At 36.2% G+C, this 20,634-nt stretch overlaps 1 protein-coding gene across 1 annotated transcript; it reads left to right on the top strand.

The window, feature by feature from the left end:
* Nucleotides 1-4,914: 4,914 nt before the first annotated feature.
* Nucleotides 4,915-7,201, top strand: LOC142534154 (uncharacterized). The gene is made up of 4 exons (XM_075641076.1): nt 4,915-5,090; nt 5,214-5,486; nt 5,920-6,705; nt 6,872-7,201. Exons 1-4 carry the CDS (start codon nt 5,000-5,002, stop codon nt 6,913-6,915), a joined length of 1,194 nt encoding a protein of 397 aa, XP_075497191.1. The 5' UTR covers nt 4,915-4,999; the 3' UTR covers nt 6,916-7,201.
* The last annotated feature ends 13,433 nt before the right edge of the window (nt 7,202-20,634 follow it).

Raw genomic sequence — 20,634 nt, forward strand, 5'->3', positions numbered from 1 at the left:
CGATTTAAGTACATTTTTTTTGTTTCAATTTTTGGTTAATTTTTTAAGTGTTAGTTAAGATCATCAGTCAATTTATCATAGTTGTATTGTAGTTTTTTTAAAAATTTATTAAATGATAAAAGTAAATTTTTTTATTTTTATGCAAACTTTAGTGACGGTTTTTAAACTGTCGCGAAATGTAGCGACGGTTTTATAACCTTCGGTTTTTAACAATCGCTAATTAGTGACGGTTTGGCCAAAACCGTCGCTAATATTTAGATTTTTTTGAATATTAACGGCTTACATTGCACGCTGCGGATAGTTGTATTAACGGCGTACATATGCACGCCATTGATAATAGTATTAACAGCGTGCACAGGCACGCTGCTGATAATATTGAACTTTCAATAGCATGCAACTTCGCAGCGTGCAATGTGCGCCGCGGAAAGAGAATTTGCGCGCTGCGAAAAGCCATTTTTGTTGTAGTGAAGCCACCGAAATCATCTTAGGTTTTTTAAAGAAGTCCTTCCCCGACTCTCCGGTACATGATCTACGCGAGTATCTCCAAGTTTTCGAGCGTATTTACGCAAAGGAAGCACGGAGGAGTCTCAAGATGTGAGTAGGAGATTCTAGTTCACAGCAAGATGCGGGCACTCCCGTTAGTCTCATAGCAAGAAGCGGTCAGGATGCAGAGACATAGAGTCAGGGAAGTTCCTCCTATCTATACGTAGGAGCGTAACGTCTAATAGTTTTGCACGCCCGTTACCTTCATTTTCTCGTCTTTCACACCATAATACGTGTTTTGGATGGATTATGCATGATATATGTCGGTTCTAACGTTTTAAATTTATTTTACATGCGTTTCTCCATGAATATGATTTTCTTGCCTTTATGTACATCACGTCCCGGCTCGGTTGATGGGATGCTGCCATGTCGGTGGTTCGAAGGAAGTTCTACAGCAGGTGTTTAGGCGTTTTATGTGATGAGCTTGAGGCTAGGTCACGCTCTTGTAGGTGACCGATCGGGACTTTGCGTTCAGGATAGGTTGTGGCTCGATCGAATGTTTCGGGGAGGACAACGGTGTAAGGGACGCTCCATGGACGTGGAATAGACCCTGGTAGGTCTGAGACACAGCCTAGAGCAGCTCGTGCACGGCTGGTCTCGGTCAAAGGGGATCGATTAAGGTGCCCGAAAGCATAACGGAAGTTTCAAAATAATTTTTCAAGGGCAAAAACCGAGCACCCTAATCCTATAATGTGTAGCAAATACAAAAACACGAAATGACATTCACAGGGTGTTTATAGAAATTACCTATCAATCTCGTAAGATTGATGATGACTCCAACTAAGATGTTATACACCTTAGCTCTTGAATGATAGACTAATCTTCAAGCCTCCCTTGAGCACTCCTTGCTCAAAATCAAGCCCACCACCAAGAAGCTAAATCCACCTTACACTTGCACTAGAAAATGTAAGGCATTTTCTTTGAGAAGTTTGCTTTTATTTCATCAAAATGAAGAAGCAAAATTTTGGAGAAAATTGTGAGGAGAGTTTCGGCCAAGGGGAGGGGAGGAGAGAGGGAGGAGAGTTTTCTTGGTGTGTGAAAAAGCAAAAGCTAGCATGTGCATGCCATGCATAGATTATTGAAAAAGTTCCCTCCAACTCTTCACCTCCCAAGCATGCATTTTGACTTGGGCTTGTAACTATTACAAGGCCCATGGACTTTTATTTAAATGTCTCAAACACATTTGAGTCCAATTAAACTTTACTTGATTTTACTCAAGCCCATTAGTTTAATAATTATTTTTAATTGGGCTCTACAAGGCCCAATGTTATTTAATTAATTTAACACTTGAATTAATTTAATTATTTGGACTCTACTAGGTCCACTAGTGTTTAATTAATTCAACACTTGAATTAATTTAATTTAGTACATAATAATGTTTATGAAAATCACAATTTTCAAATACATTATTTGTTTGGAACACTTCCTCAAATTAAAAGTTACATTCTCCTTATCGAAGTCATACTTCTATTTTTATTTACGCTTATAAACTCCTTTATAAGCCGTTCAACACATTGAACTATTTTAACTTCTCAATGGGATCTAGAAAGCTAGCACTTGTGTGGCCCTCAATGGTTCATTGATATAACTAGCCGTGGGTTCACATCTCCATGTGATTCGGACTAAACATGTCCTTATACGAGCATACCCCAATTGCTCCATTCTTAATTATCAACTCCTTGATAACAAGAACGTCAGAACTCAAGTCTGATATTACCCAACCAATCATGTTAAACGCCTAGCAGCATCGCTTACATGATTTCCTAGTTATCAAATGATAGTGCCTGCAAGAACCATTCAATTATGGTTAGCGTACAGTACGGTCCCTTCAACTCATATATCCCGATCGATTCGACAACCATTGGTATATCAAGAGTTGTCAATGAATTGATACTATGTGTCATGTCATAGTTGCATCGATGGTGTAATCTATGAAACCCCTTTCATAATTACCACCATACTCTGATCAGAGATTTCATACTACATATACATGTGATTACATAGGATATCCATACCCGAAGGTAAGCTGTGAATCCCTGACTACAATGCATCGACTCCTATATGTTTCGACAAAACACCCAACCTTGCCACCTGATGACCCCATGAGAGTCGGTAAACAAGTCAAAGTGCAATGCTAGCATATAGAGTCTCAATGTTGTCCCGGGTCATAAGGACTAATGGTGTACAACCATAAACTAAGACGTTTCCACTCGATAAGTGAGAACCACTTGGAAAGTTCTTTATGGAGGGTTATTCAGTGCACTCTACCAGGAACACCTATCTGCATGCTCGGACATCACAATGTCCTCTACTAATGAAACATGGTACTCACATCGCAGATACTAGTCTCGAACTCGAGTGGCCTATATCCTAATTCTTAGCGGCGGCTGAATCGACTAGGAACTGTTTAGAATATACAGTATTACAAATATGAGTTTCATGATACTCATCATATGAGCATCTCATATTCTTTCTAGTATTTGTATATTCAAGGACTTTATCTATGCAACTAGCATGAGTATACAGATAAAGATGTGCCAAAACAATAATTTCAAATATTATTAAAATAAAGATTGTTTATACATAGAGTTTCATTGTGAACACTCGGCCAACAATTGGCTCGACGGGCACCTACTCTAACACTCGGGCTAGGGGGAGATCGAGGAACCTAGTGGCGATTAGGGTTCGGCTTTGGGTGATTTCGAGTGTTTCATGATGAACCGAGGGGTGCGCATACATGAGGCTGAGGCAGTGGTTAGGTCGGTCCAGGAAGGTCCAGAGGTGGTCTAAGAGTTGTTGGTTTGAGGCTGGTCCGGTCTAGTTTGGGCTAGGATCGAGTTTTCGAGGGCTAGGCGCATTAGGGTTTGTTATATTCAAGTGCAGAAATTTTCCGGCAAGGGACAGCTAGTTTTAAGGGGTTCAAAACGGCTGGAATTGTGTTTTTTAGGGGCTGGTAGGGTGTGATTAAGTTGTGTTTAAAATTTGAGAAAGTTTGGTCAAGTCTCAAGTTAAAACCGGGACCCCGATCCAAATTTTAAAACGAATCGTAAAAGTTACGGAACGAGCTCGATGTTACATCTAGGAAATGATTATAAAAATGTTTTGAGGTTTTTTAAGGAGTTTGTTTTGCTTCAGGTCGGAATTTTGAGGTTCATGGGTAAAATGATCAATTATGGTTTCTAGGGGCAAAATGATCATTTTGCACTCGGGTCGAATTAGCAGTCCTGGCAGCGCCCTGATCACAAAACTAAATGTTTTAAATGGATATGTTATCTTGAACATGATTTTTTGTGTAAATTACGAAAAAATACGTTGCATGCTTGATTTTAAGAAAATTTACGTATATGCATGATTTTTATAAGTAATGAATATGATGACATGTTTTTGAAGGAAGGAAGTTGATTGTGACTAATATGAATACGAGCACGAACATGTAAGGCCAAGACTCAGTGGATGGGTAATACTGTTGCTGATGTCCCCGCCGTCGGATACCGCGGTTATACGTAGATTATTGATCCATTGACTAGAGCTGATACGAAAGTCACAACTAATGATATGAATTGAAATAAAGAAAATGAATACGTATATGTTGATATGATGAGATATGTTATGGATACATTTATGCTTTGACATGTTATGCTTAAGTTCATGCTTTTAAGATCATGAAGTTTAGTTTAATTGCATTACTTTTCACTGTTGCTTGTTATGTATATGTACTTGTTATAACGGTTCAGGTGTATTGAGTTTTTAGACTCACTAGATGTGAATGGTGCATGTGAGCAGTTTGTTCACGAGGAGACTGGAGACGCTGAAGACTGAATAAGATGAGCTGGGGGAGCACATGTCAACCTGAGGACCTTTGCATTCTTCCGCATATTATGATCACGAGTCATGAGTGTAAACAATATTTTAAATATTTTTGCATCTCTTTTCACTTTGATGATGATTTTGACAGACGTTGAGTTCTTTTAAAATAGTAGACTAGGATAATGATTTCATTTTAAGATTTAATTAACTGCAATTATTTTTATTCAGTCGTTGGATGATTTTTAAAATGCATGATTGACTGCTTTTATTTCATGCATGTGTTTGAATATTTACGAAAAAAGCTTTTTAAATAAAAAGTAAAATATTTATGTAGAATTTTAAGCAGTAGACGTTTCATTAATATTCCATTTATTTGTGTGAGATAATTTTTGATATGCTATTATTAGGACTAGAAATGATTTAAATCCATGATCGGACGAGGATAAATAGGAATAACAGTTACATAATTTGAGCAGAGCTCAGTCAATTACTATTTAAGGTAACTCTGTTGAATCACAAATGTGTAACAAGCACAAGTGTTTCTTAGGCACTAGTCCATTCAAGGGGCCGAAAGGCATGCTTTGACAAACGCTGAAAACACTATAATTTTTCATGTTTACCATTCACAATCGACAGGAAGATTGCCGAAATGGCTCAGCTCGAAAGGACACAGAGATCGGCCGAGAGTCCTAAAACACCTAGAGCTCAGACGTCACCGACGTTTGAGCAACTATTGAGAGGTAGTCCTCTATATCATCGCTTGAGTTCATTTCACGATCCTTTCCCAGCAAAATGTGCTTAATATATATACCTTTAATTGTGATACTATAACATGTGATCGTTTCAAATTTTTTCGTTGATAGCGGAAGATGCACAGTGGCAATCATCACACACGTCGCCTCTCTATGGAGTGAATCATGATCAAGAAGAGCACACCAGTCCCACAAACAACAAAAAGTCGGTTCTCACCAAGGTAAAGGAGCAAGCTAAGAAGTTGAGGCACAGTCTGAGTGGCAAGAGGAGACACAGTGACGAGCAAGATGATCATAACAGCCCCCCACCCTGGGGCGTTACCTTGGATGACGATGACAACGACAATGAACTAGACGTCGATCCTGAATTTCTAGGAGCCCCAAGTAACATATTTTCATTAGCTGACTCAATTTATACCATAAAGTTCTTTAAAAAAACGAAAGTTATTTGACACATATTAAATTACATTGTAGCATTGAATCATCGTCCTTTGTCATTTTACCAAATACTATAATCTTGTTTAGAAACAATCGTAATATGGACAATTATTATAACCAACTTACAGTTTTCAGTATAAGATAAAATGCCGGTAGTGGGGAGTGCAGTTTCCCCCTCCCCCTTTTATCATACTTCACTATGAAGCACAGGGTCGGTGTTATGAAGAGTGACTCCCACTTTCCCTTGTAATTTGCTAAGCACACATGCGATGGCTGTCCTCTCTCCCCCACCAATGCTTTTAAGAGATTTCTTTGAATTTCTGTACACAGTGACGCACCGTTGATTTAATCTCGCCTAAAATTTTTTAATTTCGTTCAGTGTATGAATCGGAATTGGCTCCGGCTAGCTACATAGAGAATGCCAGGCAACATCCAAGAGCAGTTCCGGTGCTTTCTGAGAAACACATGTTGTCTAACAATGGCAAACAGGAAGCAGCAGATCAAGAAAAAGACAAGCCCTTTAGCCCAAGCAAGACCATCAGCGAAACCGTTTCCGAGAAATTTGCTCCAGCGTACGCCGCGGTTTCTGATGCAACTCACACAATTGCATCGAAGATTGCTTGCCTAACTGTGACAACTCCTGAATCGCAAGAAACATCAAGACATGCTTCCAAGATTCATGTAGGTGCACAAGATAATGCAACAGATGTTGCATGCATTTCAGTTGCGCCACATGCAAATTATGATGCCAAGAAACTGATTGAAACCTCAGGAAATGCAAGTAAATCTGGTGGCAGTCCTCAAAAGTGGGACAAAGGTGTTTCAATGAAAGAGTACTTCTTGAATAAGCTGGAGCCTGGAGAGGACGAAAAGGCTCTTTCACAGGCTATAAAAGAAGCCATAAGCCCAACAAAAAATGCCACTAGCGATGCAGGTGTGGTGGATAAGGTTAAAGAGGCTGTAACTTCGTTTTTCTGGCACGAAGAGCAATCTAGCTCAATGGCAATGGCAGGAGGATCAACTTCTGTTCGTACCATCTTCTCAGATAGTCCAACTTACACTAAAAAAAATCGAATCTCCACCAATACATATCCCTCAAAAGTTTCCGAATCTGCCAGTGCTAACTACTCACTTCATATCCCAATTTCGTCCCACGTCCACGAAGGTAGTTCACGTACTTTTTCATTCTTTAGTATAAGTTTATCTGCAACAAAAAAATTAGGTATTTAACCACCAGAACAATGTTTCTGTGCTATCAGGTAAGCCGCTTCTCTTGTAGCATGTTAGGTGCAGTTACAGATATTGAATTGCTTACGGATTTATTTTTACAGAGCATGCAGAAGAAAATCTAGGAAGGATACTGCAAACCAATTGAAGATAGATTTTCTTGACAATCACAGCTCCCAAGAATCAGTTTCTACCGAGTTTCTACAAGCTTTAGCTTTTTCTTCCCCCTTCAGCAAATACATTTATGCACCCAACTTACATATAGTCTCAAGCTTTTAGAAGAAAATATAGTTTGGTAGGAAGAAAATCATGCAAAGATAATCTAGCTTCCTTGCTTTCATGTATATGTAGTAAAAAATGAAGTGTTTTACTGAAGAAAGAAGTGTGTAATGTTATCTGGTCCCTAAAACTATTATGGTTTTCTGTTTAACATAGATTCAACCAAGGTCCATCTTTTAGAGTAAGTGCTTAGTAAGACTATTTATTTTAATAAAATTTTAAGTTTAATAAATAAATTAAAAATTAAATAAAGATATTTGTTTAATCAATTAATTTATTAATTATGACGGGCTAGTGACAAATTTGAAAGATGCATGATTTAATGATAATATGTGATATTATGTTTTTATATAATATGAGATGTTATATGATATAAAGATGATTGAAAATCATGGCCAATGTGCTAGGCGTATGTTAGAAGATTTTACAATGTTGAATTTTTTTAATTATTTGATAATTATTAAAGTGGACCTGGTTTATAACATGTTCTCACCCTTTAAAATTGTATCTCAATGTGCCATAAAAATTTAACGTAAATTGTTAGATCTAGTGAAAATCAAGATGGAAAGATGGTGAGCCCAAATAATAAAGAGTTTTGAATATTGAAAATATGTAAAATATTGGAAGCTTATATAATATTGCATTTGTATATCTGCATTTACCAAGGGTTTTGAACTTGGATCTTTGTATGGGTCTCATGTATGAAATATCTATCGTTTATCGATCATCATATATTTAATAGTGAGACCATGATTTACAAGCTAAGAGTTATATATTGTGTTATCTATGTCAAAAAAAAATGCAGAGACCGTTCGAGATGCAATAAATGTCACGCCCCGAAACTCGGGATTGACACCGGCGTCGTTTACAACCACACAATTGAAAACAACAAGCCTTTGTAGTACAGTTTAAACCGAAACCAGTCTAAGATTCATATCTCAAATTAAATAACCAATGTCTTTACAGTGACCAAAATAAATAAGACGACATAGTTTTAATGCGGAAACGTAAATCTACTTAATAATAACTTAAACTGAATTCCTTGAGCGTTCACCATCCCCAGAACTGTTCGGACTCCTCATCCTCGAGTTCTTCTTCGGGCTTATCTGGGAAGGGTTGTAAGCGGGGTGAGTATTTTGGGAATACTCGGTAAATGGGGGAAAATCGAGCACAATGAAGACAACATGCATAAATTTCGAGAATAAAACATGACTTGCATACATACTTCATAAACATGTATAACATCGACACAGCACTGCGACTCATCTACCTTCTACGGTTTACTGACGTCAGTCCCTAATTTTTACTCCTCTAAGGGGGCGAGGCCGTATAGCGGTTATGTCCCCCACCGCGTAAGGGTACGTCGTGGTTGGGATTCCCTCCCGTATACAGTCGACTCCTCACAATGCTTTTGAAATCGTATGACAATTACACGAAAAGAGTAGAAAGAAGATTGTACTCGACTATTTATTTTTCTTGTAAAAATCGAACACATGTATGCATAAATTCGATGCTAAAGTTTAAAAATAGCCCACTTACTGAATATTTGATGCTAAAAACGTGGATGATTGGCTTAGAAGATAGGTCGCTCCTTGATCCTCACTTCGGCGGCACTTCGGCGCGATTTTCCTTGGACGACTTTGAGTGGATTTCGGCTGAGGAGAGGATGCTGAATTTCGAGAGCCTCAGCAAGGGTTTTCGAATTTTTTGAGTGTGAGAATGAGGGGGAGTGGTGAAGTATTTATAGGTGGAGGGAAGGGTGTTAAATATGGTGCTCAAATCTTGCACAAAATTGGCTTAAATCTCATATTTTTGGCTCAAAAATATCCTTCCATGGCTGCTGATTATCTACCAAATCGAGTTCTCCTCCCTCCTAATCTAATGGTTCGAAATTGAGGTGCAAAGGAGGAGAGGATTTGCTTCCCCTCTTGAGGCTTATTCTAGCATGACATTACATCCTTAGGCAATACAATATTTAGGCAAAATATCAAGTTGATTTTCGAAATTTGCTAACTCCATACATTGATTCCTTTAGCCTTGCATGATATCTCCCCAAATTTTGCAATATATCCTCCCAATTTCGAAAATATGCATGCCTTCATAAGAATATTGTTGACTTGATCATCAAGATTCTCAAAAATAAAATCTCTCATACAAGGATTTCCAATAAAAGGATCTTAGCTAATAAAATTTTTCCCAATATTAATTATTGTAATATTTTCGGTTCTCACAATAAATGTTGTTGACATTTGCACACACCTGCAAGAATTGTATGTTGTACAAAAACGTCCCTTAAGTGATGTTGTTGTCAAGGAGCTCATGACTTCACTCATGCAAGATGGCCTCGGTCACGAGCATAGTGTAAAGATGATTGGGCTTATTAAAAAGTTAGTGTCTTGGGCATGGTCACCCCGAGTGAGTTGTCTATGGACATATTATTGTTGTCGCTCCCATTCTCGTTTGTCTGGTTTGTGTTGAATTTCAACATGAATAAGATATAGGCTAGCCTTGAAGAGCTAGTCAATATACTTACGACTTATGATCCCATTATCAAGAAGAAAAAGTCAGTTTTACTAGTGATCTCCTCGTATGGGACAAAAAACAGCCCACAAGAGAAGGAACAGAAGTATTTTGTCTCTTCCAAGAAGAACAAGCCCAACAAAAAACAACCTCCGAATGTTACTAAAGGGCCCACAAAACCTACTAAGATAGAACAAGTTTTCTTCCACTGCAAGAAGCCTGGACAATGGAAGCACAACCGCATGAATATCTCTCTCAGAAAATTTCCGGAAAATTATATGTATTATATTGAAGTAAAAATCTCAATTAATTTTTCTTATTGTATATTGAATATTGAATGTTGATCTCATCTTTGTAAAGATTTACAAGAGCTGACAAGAAGTAGGAGACTTAAGAATGGTGAGATCTTCCTAATAATGGGCAATGGAGAAAAAGTTGTTGCAAAGACAATAGGAAATATATTATTAATATTGAACAATAATTTTAAGTTTTTTTAAGAGATTTTATATATTCTTGATTTGTTTAAAACATTGTTAGCATTTATATGCTTGATAAATTGAATTTTTTTTACTAAAGGTATTTGAAATATTTATAAGAATAAATGTTTAACTAGAACACACAAATTAGAAAACAAACTCTACAACTTAAATATAAACGATATTTCATGTAACAATGTCCAGGTTAACACGATTTTCAACAAAAAAACAAAAGAAAACAAAATAGTTAGTAGTAAACAAGCAAGTTTATGACCACTAGGCTATGATATATTTTCCAAAGAAGAATGTACAAGTTAGTGAAATAAGAATGTTTGATTTGTCAGACATTAACTCTTTTGAAACATGTGTCATGTCAAAAAGAAAAATGACCAAAGCCTTTTTCCTAGGGTATGTGTATTTAATGAAATATAAGTTTGAAACCTTTGAAAAATTCAAAGCTGAAATAGAGAAAAAATTAGGAAAATGTATTAAAATACTTTAATCTGATCAAAGTGGAGAATACTTGAGTACTGAACTTCAAAAATATCTAAAAGAGACTAAGATTCTTTCACATTAGACCTTTTTTGCCACACCACACTTGAATGGTGTACCAGAACGTCATAATCGAACATTGAAGGACATGATTTGATCTATAATAAGAATCTTAATGGGATTCTAGCATGTTCCAAGATACCTATAAATATAAGTTTTCTGATCAAACTTGCACAAAAGATTTTTCTCTCTCCTTTAACACCATAATTTTGACCACCTCTTTGTTTGACAAGGAACTTTTCAGATGAACACCTCATAGGAGTGCAGGCCATTGCAGCTCCACCACATCACCGCCACAACCTTGTCGACTTTGGACTGTTGATCTCAGTGCATAATTTTGTCTAGATTTTTAGTACGATCTAGACAAGGATCAATTTTTCAATCATAGACCTAATTGTTAGAGGTTGAAGAACGATGAATTCCAGTTGATTGTTCATAGAGATTTACAACAAAAGCTATTTCTGTGTAAAATTCAGAATAGTTGGAGCCAAATGTTAAATTTTAAAGGTAAACTTTCAATAAACATCCTATAGATGGATTTAGAATCATACAACACCCAAGCGTGATTTGAGGGTCAAATTACAAAATTTTAAAATTCTGATGCTTCTTGGCTGCTAAAAAACGATGCACCAACACCATCCTAACAACAAGCATGCTTAAATTAAGTATTACCCACAAAAAAATTCTTTACATAACAACAAATTAACCCATTCATTTTTAAGTTTAAGATATTCATGGACTTGTCCCAGGATTGGACCTATCAAACTACATCATGAAACGGGTAGGAGAAAATGAAATCTTATTACATCATCATCTATGTTGAATGGATACAGGTACAAATATCATATCAGATACAATATGGATACAACAATACGACAGATTTTGAATATATAAGACACATAATATATATATATATATATATATATATATATGATGAGAAGAGAGCGATATGTCAAGATGAAGAAGACGATTAATTCTTTGTCTATTTAGGGTTAAATAAACCCAATTAATTTTCAATTATTTTGCACGCGTATTGACGTATCATATCCATGTCTTATAGTTCAAAATTGTTCCCAAGTATTTGTGCTACATAGATCTTTAGTCAAATACATTGGCTCTTAACATGATTAATATGAGAAGCACACAAACATAAAAACAAACATGGCATAATTTTAAAATTTAAAATTAATTAGATAAATTTTCAAAATTAAATCCCTCATGATGACTGCTACCCACAATCAATGTCTGATTCATATTATTGAGAAGGTTTGTACGACAGAAAGTTGTGAGTTCCACTGAAATACTTGATGTGAATTGGGTGGAGATCCCATGACTTCAGCTCATATTATTGTGAGATCTCATGGTGACTATCAACTACAATTCAACATTGGTGGGTTGTGTTTGACATGTGAAGATAAATAACGTCATATTATTGGGCCCTTATCAAACGTGAGGAAAATTACGTGGGGTTGCATGAATTGAAATTTGGCTCTAACTTTTGAAAATTATTCTTGGCTGATATTATTCGGGATAATGGTTTGTTGATTGGGCCATGCAAACTAAGGAAATATTATTTCTCGTTTTCATCAAGAGCGGTGAAAATGTAAAAATAATGGGAGGTGATTCATAAAATTAAAGATAATATTTTATGTCCAATAAAATATTTTAAAATATTTAGTAATCTTTAATTTTTTCCATTTTCTTTATATTTTTATTTTGTCACTTAATCCAATTCTGTTACTTTCAATCAACACAAGCTAATTGGACCTAACTCTCATGATTAGCTAAGGAATTTAAAGATTGATCTGAATTCGAAGAAAATAGCATATACATTTGCTAAGACTCCTCCAAAACAGGCAGCTATCAATGCTAGTGCTTCGCTGGTGAGACCATGACTTGCAAGCAAATAGTTATATGCTATCTTCTATGTCAAATGAATTGCATAGACGGTTTGAGAATGTTGTAAATGTTGCCGACATTTACGCGCACCTGTAAGAGTTGTATGGTGTGCAGACATGTCCTTTGAGGCACGTTGATGTCGAGAAACTCATGACTACATATATGCAAGACGGGGCCTCAGTCCATAAGCATGGTGTAAAAACGATTGGGATTATTGAAAAGTTAGTGGGCTTGGATATGGTCATTTCAACGAGTTGTCTACTTAAAAATTATTGTTATCGTTCCTTTCCTGATTTGATGGGTTTGTGATGATCTTCAAAGTGAAAGATAGAGGCTAGTCTTGAAGAGCTATTCAATAAGTTTAGAACTTAAGATGCCACCATAAAAAAGGAAATAACATGTTTTCCTAGTGGGCTTATCGTCTGGGACAAAATAGGGCCCACATGATATGGGAACTAAGTGTTATTCCTCTTACAAGAAAAAAATCCCAACAAAAGGCAAGCTCCAAAGTCTACTAAATGGCACATAAAACTCGACAAGTTAGAATAAGTTTGTTTCCATTGGAAGAAGCATGTACATTGGAAATTATCTGGGCAAGAACTGTTTCGACAATGATAAGTGATGTCTAAGTTAACACGATTTCAACAACAAACAAAAGAAAACAAGATAGTCTTAATCAATCACAATTATGGCACATTAGACTAGGATATATTTCCCAAATAAGAATGCACAAGCTAGTGACAGAGGGTATGTTTGATTTTTCAGACAAAAATTTCATTGCCACATGTAAGTCATGTTTTAATAAAATATGACCAACGTCCTTTTTGAATTGAAAATCAAAGGTGCTCATGACCTATTGGATTTGATCCATACAGATGTGTGTGACCCGCTAAGTGTTAGCATGAAATATGGGGAGTCTTACTTCATTACCTTTATTGATGACTACTCAAGGTAAGTATATTTGTATTTGATGAAATAAAAATTTGAAGCCTTTGAAAGGTTAAAAAAGTTCAGAGCTGAAATAGAAAAATAGTTAGGAAAAGTAATTAAAACACTTTGATATGATCAAGGAAAAAAATGCCTGAGTACTGAATTTCAAAACTATCTAAAAGAGAATGAAATTTTCTCACATTGAACTCTTTCTGCCATAGCACAATTGAATGGTGTGCCAGAATGTCATTTCAAACATTAATGGACATGATTCGATCTATTATGGAATTCACTGAATTGTCGCCATACTTTTGGGGATATGCACTTGAAAATGTAGCAATTTGTTGAACAATGTCCATACAAAGACAGTAAATAAAACACGATATAAGATATGGATGGAGACGCCTCCATATTCTTATATTATAATATGTGGTTGCCTTGCTTACGTGAAGCATACAATCGAAGACAAATTGGATTACAAATTCATTTTGTTCTAATTTGTGAGATACGTAAAGAATTATGTTGGAAATTACTTCTATTATCCCAAATAAACAAGTGTTTGTTTCAAGGAATATCACCTTATTAAAGAATGAATTTTTATTTGATAGAAAATGTGATGATAGAACTCGAGGAGGTTCGAGAAACACCCATGGCTGAGATTGTAGAACCCATATTCCAACATACAATATAATTAGTACACACTCCTACACGTTCTTAAAAGATCTCGAGACCACCTTTGAGGTTCGTTCTGCTTCTTAAAGAAGGTCATGATGAGCCTATTCCTGGATGTTATCCAAAGAATTTCAAGGAAACAAATCTTATTCCTATTCATTCAAGTGTCTTGAAGCCATGTAGTCTGAGATGAACTCCATGTATTCAATTAATGTTTGGTCCTTATTGAATCCATATTAGACTGGTAGCTAAAGGATATACTCAAAGGCAAGAAATTGACTATGTGAAAACCTTATATCCAATCGCAATATTTAATTCCATTAGGATTCTTCTAGCCATTGCAGCATGATATGACTATGAAATATGACAAATAGATGTAAAGACAACATTCCATAATGGTTATATTAAGGAAGAGATTTACATGTCTCAACATGAAGGGTTCACATCAGTAGGAAGTTATCATAATGTACGCAAACTTCAGAGATTTATGGCCTCAAAGAAGCACCGAGGAGTTAGGACCTTAGATTTGATAACACTATCAAATATTTTGATTTTGTTAAGAATTCTGATGAACCACGTATGTACAAGAATTGGGAGTGTTGTGGCATACCTAGCATTTTATGTTGATGATATACTACTTATTTAGAATGATGCAAGATTATTCTAATCAACTAAAATATGACCAGCTAGTAAATTCTACATGAAGGACATCGTCACATTGTTCAACAGTCCTTCTTCTTGAAGAACAACACTGGTACTCCCCTAGAGGACACACTCGGACGAATATAATCCTTTTCCAACAAATCTTGCAACCGTTGTTCGATTCCCCCATCTCTAACGGTGCCAAATGATAGTATGCTTGAGAAATAGCTGTTGTTCTCAGCATCAGCACAATACCAAACTCAACTTCCCTAACTGGGTAATTCCTAGAATTTCACTCAGGAAAAACATCGGTAAACTCTTTAAAAATTGAGATAACTTGAATATCACTCCCCTCTATCGACTTAACAATAACATATACGAGGTAGCCTTCCCCACCATTCTCTAAAGCACGACATGCTTACAAAGCAAATACCACAAGCATCAAGAGTCAATCTCTCTCGCCACAAAAGATTTAACTATCGTCACCTTCTGGACTAAATTGAACCATCCTATAATGACAATACATAGTGGCTTGGTACATAATCAACAAATCAATCCCAAGAATACAATCAAAATCCTCCATATCCAAAATCATTAAATTGGCATTCAAATATTCCCTCAAACTCTAGGTAACAACCTAGCACTAGAAGTTTAGCCAAAACTTCATGTCCGATCGGGGTAGACAACTAAATGAATGTCTAGAGATACATAGAACATACGGTATTTATTGACAAATCATGCAAAAATGAAAGAATGTGATGCAACAGTATCTATCAACACATATACAAGTATATCACATAACTTAAATGTAAATGCAATCATGTTCCCTCTTTCCACCTTGTCTTGATCCTAATTCAATGCAAACACATGTCATTGGGTGCGAGGACAAAGATTAGATCCTCCATGTAGTGTTGTCGGGTTCCTTTGCTGAACAGAAGCTTGAGAACCACTGCCTGATCCTCCCTAATTAGGACAAGCTCTCTTAACATAACACATCCCTCCACACAAGTAACAAGAGTTAGAAGCTCTAAAACACTGATATGTTAGATGCATCTTCCACAATGATCACATTGACCTTCTTTCTTCTTACCAAAATGGAAACTCCCTCCAGAACCAAAAGAAGAAGAAGAAGAAGAACCTTGATTCTTGAACGAATGAGCTCTAGGTCCTAGAGAACTAGCAGGTAGAGAATACTGGAAAGACCTAATGTGCGTCACAATGATCTCATCTTGATGGAAACGATTCACTAGACCTTCATACAATGTCGGATCACCATAAACTGACACACGATCAAAGATTTATTGATTCTAGCATTGGAGAAATTGGTCATACTTGGATTCGAAACTCTCGTTGATGTGGAGACAAAATGGAAATAGTCGATAAAATATTGTTGATACTCATCAATAGTCATACTCCCTTGCTTCAAGCTTAATAACACGATTGACTTGGCCCGACGAAGAGTTGTAGTAAAGCGCGGATTCGGGAAATCTATAAAAAAAACTAGCCCGAAAGACTTGACCTTGCTCGTAAATCAACGACGCGGATGTAGACCTCCACTATTTCTAAGCTCGTCCCTCAAGTAAGAAACCAACAACTTCCATCTTCTGCTCCTCGGTACAATGAAAAATTGGGAAACACCTTTCTATTCTCTCCAACTAATCCTCAGCCACATCATGTGTCTCTCCTCTTATGAAAACCTTCGGCCCCATCTTAAGGAACTTATGTAGATTGAATCTATGGCGGCCATCCTTCCGTCTATGACGGTGATATCAGGGATCTCCTCGATGATGCCCTTTTCCATCAACATTATCATCGAACTGACGTACATGACCTTTATTTCCGTGACTAATGCCATCATAAAAACCCATCATCTGAAAGGAGCAACAAACAATTCAAATCCCAAAACAACATAACTATGTCCCAAAAATATTATTCATGCTCTGATATTGTAAATGTAGTGACCAACCCGGATCAACTACTAACTCTTGTTAGGCATGCAATTAAATAATCAATTGAACATAATTATCAGAAACCTCAACAACACAAACACATAAAAATCCCAAATGAAAACCCGGCAGAATAAACAAAGAAACAAAACGAGATAAAAGCTCAATTGTAAAACAACCATATCGAACTTACTATCTTAAAAAAAATCAATATAACTAAATCGAAATAAAACTCCTTGGATCCTCTCTCTCCCCTTGGCAAACCATGCCCTGAACCTCCCGTCTCGTCAAATCTAAACATGCCCTGTCAAATGGGGTTTCCAAGATAAAACCAAGGACGTGAGTGGAAAATCACCCAATACAATAAATATGAGTATACTAACTTATATCTACATGCAAATGATGTGAAATTGGTAACTAGGCAACATGTAACATCATTTCCAGTCTAGGTTCCATTAATGGGTGGTACCATTTGGGTAAAATCTGTTGGCTAGCTCACATACTCGTATTGAGATCATAGTTGATACCAAGTATTATGGCCACCGTATTCTTGGTCTCCATCGTAATGGTGGCTCCCGATGCCCAATCAGATATTAGAAACATATATGGCTGAGCGACCCTACTCTAAAGGCTACCTCGATAGAGATACACGCTCAAATCATATATGCACATGCAACATATGTATAACAGTAAAACATGCATATGAGAGAAAGTAAAATGAAGCACATAAGAATCCATACTCCCTGGCTATCTTAGTTTGTACTCTAGTACCAAGGGTCAAGGAGCAAAGGATCTACATTCAAAGCCTAGAGGACAAGTGAAAGCAATATCACTATTTCCCATCTACAAGGCTCTTATCAAACTAATATCTTACTCCAAAATATATTAGAGATTCAGGACTATACCTTTGTCTGTCATTACCCCGCTAATTTCGGAAGTCCCGATGGTCAATGCTAGCTTCGTTGTTACTCCAGTAGCATCTCTATACCATCTGACCCTCGATAATATTGCTATAAATCACTCAAAATTAACTGAATATAGAGACACATCACAAAATACCTCATACAACCATGAAATCCGCATGCCTATTTATAAGCTCGGGTTCTGATTTTCCGGACCCTGGTTCAGATGGTCCGAACTTGCATGTTGCTATGTGTCATGCTCAATTTTCCACCTATCCGGACATTTAGCATTGGATGGCCTGATTTGTAGTTCAGAACGTCTTATCTGCTACGTGTCGATGCACTTTTGACACATAAGTCATCTTGATGGAACTGTGAGTTCGGTTGGTCTGATCTATGTTTAGAAGGTTCATACTCTTCGGATGGTCCGATCTCACTTCAGTGTTTCCGATCCTTTTGTGGCTTAGTTACTTCATTTTGATTAATTAATGACTTTTTATTCATGTTTTAGCATTTAATTACATAAAATGTAACTTTGGTCACTACATTCACTTGATGAGGTTTTTGAACTGGATGTTTCTGAATCTGTGTCAGAACATTTTTTTTACTTTCCTAACCAACAACCACTCGCAGTTGCAGCCTACCGAATCGGACATGTAAGCAGCAGTTGTCCGCTTGAGAGGGAAAGACAGCTGCTATTTCCTCCGGTCTAATGGAGGGTTACAGAGAAGGTGGGGATTGCTTTTTCTTTATCGGTTTTCTGGTCACTTTTCTTCTTGAATGACTACTTGTCTTCTTTTCTTTTACTTTCCTCACCAACAACCATTTTCTGGTCACTTTTATTCTTGAATGACTTCTTGTCATCTTTCTGATCTGCAATAGAATGCCCTTCTTAGTAAAATTAAAAAAGGCTTGATCATCTTCTGATTGGTTCTTTTTTTAATATAATTTAAAAAAATTAGATTGATTTCTGCGCATAAATTTACCGAACTTTATGACAAAAAATAACATAGCTTCATTTTTAAGATTTTCTGCAAATTTCTTTCATGGAGCCTCCTCTGTGATCGGCGAGGCAACAACAACTGCGGCTAGAGCTTTGGTTGGTTAGGATTTATATGGTTTTTCTTTTATCCGGATGTCCAGATAAAACTCATAGACCTTCAAATTATTCAAAAGGATCATGCTGCACAAGATTTTTACGTTCTTTTGATTCGTTCATGGACATTGTCTTTATGTCTCATTCTCATGGCCAAACTTGGATCAAGTTCAAAGCAAATTAGTATATTCTTTTCCCAAAGCGGAAAGTTAAATAAAAATACTACAAAACCATCATCAAAGTCATTTAGGGTTTCCCATTCTTTCATCTTGGCACTGTCAAACTTATGCATGACCCTAATGAATTTGTTTTCTTTGGTCTGGTTATTCTCTTCTCATAACTGAGTAAAATTCTCCCAAGTCTCCTTAGATGTTGATCACATCTTGATTTTGCTAAAATATGTTCTAGTCTAGTGTCTTGTCAAAAATTTAATCGGCCACATTATCTCGATTGGCCTTATTCTTGTCCTCATTGGTCCACTCAGATCGGTTATTTTCCACCATCTAAGCACCACCTTCAGTAATTGCAAAAACAATATTGGCTTTAAGGATATTCATGGGACATTCAATGATCACGTCTCATAAGTCATCATCCTGAGCAGAAAGATGTGACTACGTAAAAATTTATAGTCATCGTGATCTTATATTAAGAATATAAGAATCTTGTTCAATGAAGCCATTTGAATATGTTTATATCAAGGTCAATAATACTCACTTTGATATCATTTGTTAGGATCAGGTTTAGAGGGGTGAATAAATTCTTAAAATCTTTTAAGAATATTTGAGCTTGAGATGGTTCTCAATCTCATTGTTTCATCTTGGCACTGTCAAACTTATGCATTACCTGAATTTGTTTTCTTCGGTATGGTCATTCTTTTCTTAAAATTCTCCCAAGTCTCCTTAGATGTTGAGCACATTTTGATCTTGCTAAAATATGTTATTGTCTAGTTTTTTGTCGAAAATTTATCTAGATTGGCCTTATTCTTGTCCTCATTGGTCCACTCAGATCGGTTCTTATCCGCCATCTAAGCACCACCTTCAGTAATTGCAACAACAATATTGGCTTTGAGGATATTCATGGGACCTTCGGTGATCACGTACCATAAGTCATCATCCTGAGCAGAAAGATGTGACTACGTACAAATATACAGTCATTGTGATCTTATATTAAGAATATAAGAATCTTGTTAAATGAAGTCAATAATACTAACTCTGACATCATTTGTTAGGATCAAGTTTAGAGAGGGTGAATAAATTTTTAAAATCTTTTAAGAATATTTGAGCTTGAGATGGTTCTCGATCCCAACTCAATAGTGGTTAACTGTAAAAGTTATTTTCTCGATCAGACAGATACAACTGGACCACTTAAGAGTGATTTTAAAAGGGCAAAAAGGCCCAGCTGGATCTAGATAATGGTATAATCAATGATTATACTAAGATTTTAACAATATAAACTGAATAATAATAAATACGATAAAATAAGCAACACGATAGATTTTTATGGAAGTTCGAAGGTTAAATCCTTGTATATCTTTCTTTCTTCCACTTAATAAGAAATCCACTAGAAGATTGTGGTTTTACAGTGGCTTGTACAAACCCACTTCAATTTAGGAGTTATCATTTGCCTAAATTGAAACTATGAGTGCCATTAATAAACAATATAACAAATTTAGAAGTAAATGAATCCTTAGATTCAACTGATTCAACAACTCTCAGATGTGATTAAAAAAAAATTAGAAGTTGTGAGACGCCCTAATTTATCCTTGATGATCACTTGAACGTGAGAGCCTGTAAGCAGTTTAAGAATATTTCAAATGAGTGGCCTTGGAGATCTTGAGAAAATTGAGTGCTTGTAGACTTGTAAGTTGTTCGGCGGCTTCAAATTAATGAAGAAACACTCGATGTATAGATGCTCTTGATTCTAACATTCAAAACTTTGCAAAGTTCAAATTTT

This window comes from Primulina tabacum, unplaced genomic scaffold, assembly GCF_025594145.1.
Source record: "Primulina tabacum isolate GXHZ01 unplaced genomic scaffold, ASM2559414v2 Contig390, whole genome shotgun sequence".
In the NCBI taxonomy this organism is placed as follows: Eukaryota; Viridiplantae; Streptophyta; class Magnoliopsida; order Lamiales; family Gesneriaceae; genus Primulina; species Primulina tabacum.

Excerpts from the sequence above, each read along its gene's own strand:
- LOC142534154 (XM_075641076.1), top strand. The coding sequence starts at position 5,000 with ATGGCTCAGCTCGAAAGGACACAGAGATCGGCCGAGAGTCCTAAAACA. Across the intron at positions 5,091-5,213 it reads GTTTGAGCAACTATTGAGAG|CGGAAGATGCACAGTGGCAA; the intron begins GTAGTCCTCTAT and ends TTTCGTTGATAG. Across the intron at positions 5,487-5,919 it reads TGAATTTCTAGGAGCCCCAA|TGTATGAATCGGAATTGGCT; the intron begins GTAACATATTTT and ends AATTTCGTTCAG.